This window comes from Fukomys damarensis, unplaced genomic scaffold (genome assembly GCF_012274545.1).
Source record: "Fukomys damarensis isolate Sample0158 unplaced genomic scaffold, DMR_v1.0_HiC HiC_scaffold_7, whole genome shotgun sequence".
Lineage (NCBI taxonomy): Eukaryota > Metazoa > Chordata > Mammalia > Rodentia > Bathyergidae > Fukomys > Fukomys damarensis.
The window spans coordinates 42,629,023-42,638,870 of NW_022900919.1; the positions used below are offsets into that span (position 1 = coordinate 42,629,023).

A 9,848-nucleotide genomic window follows, 5' to 3' on the forward strand; every position below is an offset into this window, starting at 1 on the left:
TTAAGCTGGGTGTGGTAGTGCATGGCTGTAATCCCAGCACTCGGGAGGCTGAGGCAGGAGGATCACTGTGAGTTGGAGACCAGCCTGGGCTACACAGTGAGTTCCAGGCCAGTCTCAACTACATAGGGAGACCTTATCTCAAAAAACCAAAAAAAAAGCAACTTTTTAAACAGAATAGGTCAGAGGTGGGGATGAAGCCCAGTGGCACTGAGCCTGCCTGATAAGCACAAGGTCCTGACTTTGATCCCCAGTATGAGGAAAAAATAAAAATGAAAAGAATACATAAACAGAATAGGTCAGATAAGAATGCAGACCTCAGAGGGCACCCATGTGGGAGGGATTTGCCTAAGCTCAGCCTCTCTCCTTTTCTCTCCCTCTCCTTTGTAGAAGTCCAAAGTTGTGCTTTTAGAAGACTTGGCTTCCCAGGTGGGCCTACGGACTCAGGTAAGCCCTGGAAGGAGCCTGTGGGGTCTGTGTGGCCAGTAGAATTGTCCTGCCCTAAAGATGGAGATTCCCAATGCCCCTCTAACCTGCCCTCAACCAAGAGTAAGCAGATTGTAGGTATCTCTTGGCACCTTCAAAATACTGCATTTCTGCTAGACAGAAGAACAAGTGGAAAGAAAAAAAAATCCCATCCCTCTATCAGCTCCTATGACCAAACAGCCGAAATCCAGTTACCTTGACAACTCCCTTGCAGACAGCTTCTCTGTAGCCACATCTCCACCGCTCCTCTCCCACTGGAAGAGAGCTTCTGTTGGGATCTTGCAGAGCCCAGAACCAGGGCCCCTTCTCTCCAGGGTCCTTCCAGAGAAGCAGCACAGAGTCATACTACAGGACAGTTTTGAGAACAAGACGGAATTTGTCTGTGGTGGGAAGAAGGCTTGCACATGTTTTTTTTTTCTGGGGACAAGACCACCTGTCTCTCCACTAATTGTTCTCCTTATAGGACACCATAAATCGCATCCAGGACCTGTTGGCTGAGGGGACTCTAACAGGTAAGAGTATGAGAATCAATAGTACAGGCCCTGACCTTGGGGAGTGTCTAGGGGTTACAGGGTTTCCTTGCAGAGCCAGACTGACCTTTCTGCGTATGGGAAGGGTATATAGCAAGGGGCACTAAGTAGTCGGTCCCATTTAGGAGGAGGACATGCTGAGCAGCTTCAGACTGGCTGTGGTTGATAAGGTCAGGCCAGGAAGCCTGATTGACTTATCTGCTTGGGTGGGATGCAGCAAGGAAAGGCTGGGCAGGCAGGAGACCTGAAGGGCTCTGAGCTAGTTATGAAGGAATGGGTAAGCATTCTCAGGCCAGATAGGGAGGCCCCAAAATGGCTCAGTCCTCCAACCTGCATGTCCCCACAGGTGTGATTGACGACCGGGGCAAGTTCATCTACATAACCCCAGAGGAACTGGCTGCTGTGGCCAACTTCATCCGACAGCGGGGCCGAGTGTCCATCACCGAGCTTGCTCAGGCTAGCAACTCCCTCATCGCCTGGGGCCAGGAGGCCCCTGCCCAGGCTCTAGCCTGACCCCAGCCCTACCCTCTCAGACTTGGAGCTGGTGTAGCATGCCTGGCTATATATCTTTATCCCTCCCTGGTGAGCTGGGCCGATGATGGAGTGTGGCTAGGAAGTTCAGATTAAAGGCCTGTGAGCACTGCTAAGCTTTGTGTGGCTTGGTGTGGCAGATGCCCTGGTCTGGGATCTCAGATGAGCAGTTGAGATCCACGCCTCAGTGTATAGCTGAAAGGTGAGGAGAGTCCCTTGTAAGCTGGTGAAAGTCCCATTCTTATGCATTCATAAAACACCTATTGTGTACTTACTGTGTTCTTTTGTGCCTTATAGGCCCAGCTCCCAAAGTTTAGATTGGCTTTCTTTCCCTCTCAAAGTAAAAGTGGGGAGAGCTCTTCGGCTGTGCCACCCTTTACTGCATATAGAAGTCTCATAAGTCAGAAACTCTACGTAGAGCTGAGAGCCCTGGGGAGAAGAGTTAATGAGAGATGCCAGTGTTACACTCTTATGAAACAGCAGCCTTTGAGGGGGCCGGGAAGGGTTAGGGTTAGTGAAGGAGAGGGACTAGCCAGCTCCTTGTGGGGCAGGTAGAGGAAGAGAAAGGCCCACTTAAGCTGAATATAGTTGTGCAGTGGAAGGACATTGTTCATATAGCAGAGCACATGAGTTCAGCTCTCTATCCTTGACAAAAACATCTTAAATGGTGTGGGTGATTTTACTCACTGGTGGCTATGAGGACCATATGCTCAGGAGTGGGTGTGTGATGGGAACTGTGTGTCTCCTATAGGGTCAGTCACTGGTGCCTGTGGGTTGTTCATGGTGTGAGCATCCTGCTGGCCTGAGGCACATGTTTAAACTTACATTTTTTTTTTTAATGCAAAGTGGCCTCAAAACAAACCACCTACCTTCTTTGATGCCTGGAGGAGGCAACTTTCTGTTCCTGTCCAGGAGGAAACTATGGACAGGTGATGGGGAGACAGTGTCAGGATCCAGGCAGAGTCTTACAGAAGTGTTGTGGAGAGTAACTTTTGACTCTTGTGCTATAAGCATTGACTATAAAATCTATCTCCAAGTAAGGTGTGACTGCTATTTCCAGCAGCAGCTGGCACTTGGAGTCAGTGCGTGAAGGGTTGCATGCATTGTTTGGAAGGCCATCTGGAATAGCAGGAGAGGGAAGAAACAAACATAACCACAGTATGAGGTAGGAACATAAAATTACAAAGGGAAAGCAGAGATGACTTACAGTTAGATCAGTGTTTCTCAGCCCCGGTTATTCATTAGAGTCACCTGGGGAATTTTCCATAGTCTCATGCCAGCTGCACGCTGGATCAGTTAAATCCAAATCTCTAGAGGTAGGATCAGAACACATCAGTAGGAGATTGTAGAGGCCAGCCAAAGTTGAGAGCCTGGGAACAAAAGGTGAAGGTAGGTAGAGAGGCAAGTGATAAAGCTGTTAATTATTAAGATCCCAGAAGGGGCCGGGGATTTAGCTCATTGGCACCAGCCTGCCTCACAAGTACAAGGTTGAAAGTTTGATCCCCAATACCAAAATAAAAGTCCCTAGCGTAAGGGGCTTCTAACTGAACTAGGTGGCAGCTCTAAGAACTCCTCCCTCTTCCCCTCAGCCATCCTCCCCCACTGTAAGCAGGTAGCATGATGCCTGAAGTAGCCTCAGGATCGTGCCCAAGCACTCTGCCCCTGAGCCACAGTCCACAGCTAGAAATTACTCTAAGTGCATATGTATCTTAAAAAGTAGACACACAGTATTATACATGTCACATGTATAATTGTACATGTGGCACTGGAACTATTTATAAGTATTTCAGTACCTTGATTTACATTTGCTTATTCATTATTTCTCTCCCTCCCTATTGGGAGTTGAAATCAGGACCTTGTGCTTGCCAGGTAGGCATAGCGCCACTGAGCTACATCCCCAGCCTTCATTGTTTCTATTTTAATTTTATTGCTTTCTTTCTGTCTCTCTTTTTTTGGTTTTTGGGTTTTTTTTGTTGTTTTTTTGGTACTAGGGATTGAACTTGGGACCTTATGCTTGTGAAGCAGCCGGTGGGACCACTTAGCTAAATCTCTGGCTCTCTCTCTTGTTTTTGTGGGTGGTTTGGTTTGGTTTAGTTTGGTTTTTCAAGGCAAGGTGCCACTGTGTAGTTCAGGCTGGCTTCGAACTCACTATGTAACTGTGTCTGGCCTGGAACTCTCAGTTATCTTCCTGCTTCAGCCTCCTGAATGCTGGGATTATAGGCATATGCCACCACACCCAGCTTTTTACTCCTTTCTTAAGGAATAGTTTTCACTTATCTTGGAGCACTAGGGTTACTGTCTTAGGTAGCTGATGTGACTCAAGATTCAGGACCAGGGACCCCAAGCTTCTTCGTGATCCTACCTGAACACTTTAAACCTATAGGTGGCCCTTTTTTCAGAGTTAAAATTTTCTCATATATCAGAGACTATTGGCTCCAACCAGATAAGTTCTGGTTTTTGTAACTCCCCAGTGAAGCTTGTCCTGGAAGCCCTGTCTGTCTTCACCATCCAGCTTAACATAGGTCTATTATGATACTACTTCCTCCTGGTAGAGTCTAGTCTGGTTCTTTTTGGTTCCATCATAACCTCTTTTTCATGGATCTTCATGGGCTGTTACAAGACCCATGGTTAGAGAGCTTTGTAGTTAGTATCAGGTTGTCTTTTGAGAAATTGCAATTTACCAGATTGGCTTTTAGTTGAAAATTACTGAAACTGTGGGTACATGGAAGTTATACTAATCTCTTCTCCTACATGCTTAAAATGACCAGTAAGAGGAACCGGGTATGTCGCTCAGCGACACAGTGCCTGCCTGGCAAGCACAAGGTCTTGAGTTTGATCCCCAGTAACAACAACAACAACAAAAAAATTCCCAGTAACAAAAATTTTTACATTAACACAGTGAGCTGTCTATGGCCTTGGCTTGTGCTAAGCCTCAGAAAATAGGCTAAAATGGCTGAGCTCTGGGAATCCACCTGTGGTCTCCATTCACCCAACAGTTGAATGACTCCTGTGGCTGGCTTCCACAGTCAAGACTAGTGCAGGTGCTGATCTAAGGCCCCTAAGTGAGTGTGGAGTGTTCAGTGGAGGAAGGGAAGACTTTGAATGAGAGCCAGAGGTGGGAAGGGATGTGAATTCTGAGCCTAGAGGTTTGGGTTATATTTGGTGTGATAATCTGGAGAAGGGGAGGATGGTTAGTCAATCAGTGTTTTGAGTTAGTAACTCACCCCCCCACGTTTTTTTTGAGACAAGAGTCTTGCTGTGTAGTTCAAGCTGACTTTGAACTCACTATGTAACCTTTACTGGCCTCGAACTCATGGTGATCCTCCTGCTTTATCTCCCCAAGTACTGTGATTATAGGTGTGAGCCATCATGCTCGGCAGTAACTCACTTCTTTGACCTTTACAATCATGTAGTTTATAGAGTCATCACTCTGTCAGCTCCTTCCTCTAACCATCTTTAGATTGTTGGAGGTAGGCCTTTTAAACCTTCCTGAGGTTTAAACTCCTACCCACACCCAACACTTCTAGTTCCAAGGCCCAACTTCACTATTAGAGGCAACTCTTCACTGTGACTGTGGTGTTCAGACTTTTGGGACAGTGTCTTGGTTTGTTTTCTTTTGCAGTACAGGAGATTGAACCCAGAGCCTTCACACTAAGCTACATCCCCAGCCCTGTTTTATTTTTGAGATGGGAAATTTCTAAGTTGCCCATGCTGGACTCAAACTTGAAATTCTTCTATCTCAGCCTTGTAGATTGTTAGGATTACAGGTATATGCTATTGTGCCCAGCTACTATACATAATTTTTGGGTTAAGACATTATTTGATAATTCGTTATAGTAATATGGATACAGAAACCTTATATGAAAACTAGCAAATACTTCCTTTTGCAACATTAAACTTGCTCACATATAACTTTGTACATACTACTAGATTCACTTTTTTTATTATTTTTATTTTTGACACCAGGGATTGAACTTGGGTCCTTGCGCTTGCGCAGCAGGCGACGGAACCACTGAGCTAAATTCCTGGCCTCTAGATTCACTCTTTTACTTTTGCAATTCTGATAATTGAATCCAGAGTACTAAGCTATCCCTTTTAATTTTTAATTTTAATTTTTAAATTTTGAGACAGGGTCTTGCTGAGTCACCCAAGCTGGCCTCGAACTTGTGGTACTTTTGCCTCAGCCTCCTACATAGCTGGCATTATAGGCATGCAGTCCTTACAGCTAGATTTACTCTTCACTGATTTTAGTACTTTTAACTTTCTTACATGATTTTAGTTTGACTTACATTTCTAACATATATAAAAAACATGTTAGGAATAAGAACAAAACTAGGTCTGGGGATATAGCTCAGTGGTAGAGCACCTACCTAGGATGTGCAAGGCCCAGAATTCGAGCCCTACCACCATCAAAAGTAAAAGCCCCCAGAACTGTTAATGGTCCAACCATTATCAGAATTGAGTGAGATTTAATACCTCTGCTACTTTAACAGATTTTCTTTCTTTTTTTTTTTTAATTTAATTTATTGGTACATTCTAGGTAGACGGTACTAACAGATTTTCTTTTACCTGTTTCTCAAGGTATTTCAAGTCACTTTTGTTTTTCACTGTGTAGTTAACTGAACAGTGTATTTGTGCAGACACAAGCTTTATGTATAGTTTGGCAGTTGCTTTAATGTCTTTTTAGTTTGTGCATATTGCTTCATATCATGATACATGTAAACCACAGTAAGAAACACAAATGCCATGGGTGACACTATTGAACATATCTATTATCAAAAAATTCTTATTTTTCCACATCTGTTACTGTGTTGAATGGCAGCAGCTTAGGAGAGGAAAAGTTGGCAAATGTAATTGAAGAACACAATGGCAGATAATAAAAGTTTTATTAAGCCACCGCCATGTCTATCTACAGGAGGCTGAAGCAGGAGGATCACTGAGTTCAAAGCTAGTCTGGGCTAATGAGTTCAAGACCTGGATTATTTAGTGAGAACCCGTCCTCCCCACCCCAAAAAAGAAAAAAATAAAGAAAGACCCTCCTGTTTCACAAGTAGATGTGAGTACATAGAACTTGCTTGTTGTGGTGACTGGCCCTTGTTTTTACTCTAATTCTTAGCAGTGAAGTTTACAGTATGTAGGTGTAGATGAATTTTTACTATTGTCAATTATACAAACAACATTAAATGTTACAATAAATGGGGAACAGATTGACGATGTGGCTTAGTGATAGAGCATTTGCCTACCATTTGTGAGTCCCTGGGTTCCATCCCCAGTTACACAGGGGGAAGAATTTACAGGAGGACACCGGGGAACATAAAAGCATAAGCCATAGGTAAAATGTGTAATTAGTAAAGAATGGTGACGAGAATAGTCGTTTATTTTTCAATTTTTTCCCTTAATATTTTTCTTTTGTTGTTGTTGTTGTTGTTTTGAGACAGGGTCTCACTGTATACTTGAGACTGAGCTGGCACTCACTATGTAGCCCAGGCTGGTCTCGAACTCACAGTGATCCTCCTGCCTCAGCCTCCCGAGTGCTGGGATTACAGGCCCACCACGCCGGGCCTCCCTTAATATTTTTCATGGACCATCTGTACATGTGTGTTTATGTGTATTCAATTTAGCTTAAATACAGCTTGTAGAACTGAGGATTTAGCTCAGTGGTTTCATTGCCTGCCTTGCAAGTCCTGAGTTGGATCCTGGTACCAAAAAAAAAAAAAAAAACAGCTTGTAAAAGACCTTGGCATAGTGCTATCATGACCATTTCAGTTATGCTTTTATATTGGTCTTGATAACCCCCAAGACCTTTACTAGTAATTCCCAGGAATCTTTGGCCCAGTTCCAGGCGTTTCCATTTCCTCATAAAGCAAATGTAGCTGCGAAAACTTTTAGTGCAAACAGTATTAGTGTGGATTACAGTGCCTCTTGTGTTCCCAGACTAGTGTTCAGAGGTAACTGTACAGTCATCCCAGAGAAGCCCCAAGGCCTGATGACCTGATGGGTAGGATCCCACAGGATCAGAATAGTCTTTGCTTTTTTTTTTTTCCTTGCAGTACCAGGGATAGAACTCAGGACCTTGTACTTGCCAAGCAGGCACCATGCCACTGAGCCTCAGCCTTGGCTCAGTCTTTGCTAATTTGATAAATTTTCACCTGCATTTCCTTAATATCAGTAAGCCTTAAAGTGTTTTCAACTGCTTAATGGCCCTTTGGTTCTGTGAGCGATGTTTCTCCTTGCCCATTCATCTAAAGACCTAAGGTTTTGCAGTTTCATCGTTCAACAAATGAACAGGCATCTGTTATATCAGTTTTTTAGTGCTGCTGTATCAAATTATCACAAACTCAGTGTAAAACAACACAGCTTTAGTATCTTAACAGTTCTGTAACTTTAAGTCCAACACAAGTCTTACTGGACTAAAATCAGGGTAGGGCTGTGTTCCTTTCAGGAGATTCAAGTCTTCAGAGGCCACCCATATTTCTTGGCCTGTGGCCCTTTTCCTCAATCTGTAAAACCGATTATGCTTCATTGTTGACCATTTTTCTATAATCATATCTCCTCTTCCCTCTCCCGTGTGTTGTGTGTCCCTATTTCATTTTTCAGGACCTTGTGATTACACTGAGCCCACCTGGATAATTAAGGCTAATCTCTTTTTAAAATCTGTTGCTCAGAAGCCTTAATTCTGGGGTCAGGGATTTAGCTTAGTGGTTCTGCCACCTGCCTCGCAAGCACAAGGATCGGAGTTGGATGCCCAGTACCTGCCCCCCCAAGAAAAGAAACCTTAATTCTGTCTACAATATGCATTTCCCTTTGCTCTGTAACAAAACATATTCATGGGGTCTAGGGATAAGGACCTAACATCCTTGAGAGGCCATTATTAGGAGTATTAGATGGAGACATGGAATTTTTAAAAAGAATCTTTTCCGCATGGGTACTATAAACTAGTGGAGAAGACAGATAATTAATCAGTCACACAATTTTCTTCTTTTATATTACTTGTCAGTTTTTGGCATTAAGATCATTGTATATTAGAAGATGAATTAGAGCTTCATATTTTCTTATGATATATAACTAATTTTTTAAAATATTGAATAAAAGTCAGGCATGGTAGCATACACCTATAATCCTAGCACTTGGGAGGCTGAGACAGAAAGATCACCATAAATTTGAAGCCAGCCTGAACTACATAGCAAGACCCCGTCTCAAACTCCCCCATCCCACAAAAATAAAATTGAATAGAACTTAACCTAAAACAATTTGAGGGCTCGGGAATGGTAGCTCAATAATAGAGCACTTGCCTACCATGTTGAAGGCCATGGGTTCAGTCCTTAGGACTGCAAAATAAGCCCCACTATACTTGTCCTCTTTCCTTATAGCCTCATCAACATCGGATATCATCAGTCTTTTGAGTGTGTGTATGTGTATATGTGGAACCCAGCTGCATACTAAGTCCTTTTAAATTTTTGAGGTGGGCATACTAAGTTGCCTTAGTGGGACTCCAACGTGTGATCCCCCTGCCTCTGACTTTTTGTTATAATCACTGCCTCTTAGTTCAATTGATGAAGGAGTGATATCTACCCTAAGTTTACAATAGTTGCCAAACAGGACTCCTGACACCGGACAGGTGAGACTGACAGCAGTTTACGTTACATACAATCCCAACATCACAAGGCCACATGAGAGTTGCCCTTGGGGATGGAGTGTACAGCTGGGGGGTATGGGGAGTAGACATAGTAACCAGGGGATGGGTTGTCCTCTGGCTCCTGCAGGGGATGTGCTTGGCCTTAATTCTGAGGGGTGTCAGGGAACTAAAACCCTGTACTGCAAGACAAGCAGGAACTATACCTGGCACATTTGATAAAGAGGATTGTTTGACTGGGGAATCTTATCCACAGGCCCAAAGAGGGAGGTAACATGTGGTTAGGACATTCAGGGCCCTCCTGATTTTACCAGAGTCAGGGTACCACATAATAGTGAATCTTTTTTTTTTGGTATTGGGGATAGAATCAGGACCTAGTGCTTACGAGGCAGGTGTGGTGCCACTGAGCTAAATCCCCAGCCCATAATGGCAAATCTTAATTTCAGTTATTTCTACTTTATTAGGAAGGTTCTTTGGGATATTTATTTTTAAATTATTATTTTTCTTTCTCTTTTGAGATGAAGTGTCTCTTTTGCCCTAGCAGGACTGTAACTCCTGAGTTGCTGGGACTACCAGTGCATTGCTACCACACCCAGCTGTGAATGTTTCATTTAATAATTGCTTTTGCTTTTGCTTTTTCTCCTTTTTTTTTTTTTTTTTTTTTTTTTTTT

The 9,848-nt window shown here is 43.4% G+C and overlaps 2 protein-coding genes across 2 annotated transcripts in view; both read left to right on the forward strand.

Annotated features, from left to right (window-relative positions):
• The window catches only part of Ddrgk1 (DDRGK domain containing 1), a 12,132-nt gene extending 10,588 nt beyond the window's left edge, over positions 1 to 1,544 (forward strand). The window contains exons 7-9 of the mRNA XM_010611056.3: positions 388 to 444; positions 947 to 995; positions 1,360 to 1,544. Of these exons, the coding sequence (XP_010609358.1) occupies positions 388 to 444; positions 947 to 995; positions 1,360 to 1,526 (273 nt within the window). The 3' untranslated portion in view covers positions 1,527 to 1,544. The remainder of the gene's footprint in view (positions 1 to 387; positions 445 to 946; positions 996 to 1,359) is intronic.
• Positions 1,545 to 1,677: 133 nt separating this feature from the next.
• Lzts3 (leucine zipper tumor suppressor family member 3) overlaps positions 1,678 to 9,848 on the forward strand; it is a 21,363-nt gene continuing 13,192 nt past the window's right edge. The window contains exon 1 of the mRNA XM_033761216.1: positions 1,678 to 1,746. The gene's annotated coding sequence lies outside the window, so the exon portion shown is untranslated. The remainder of the gene's footprint in view (positions 1,747 to 9,848) is intronic.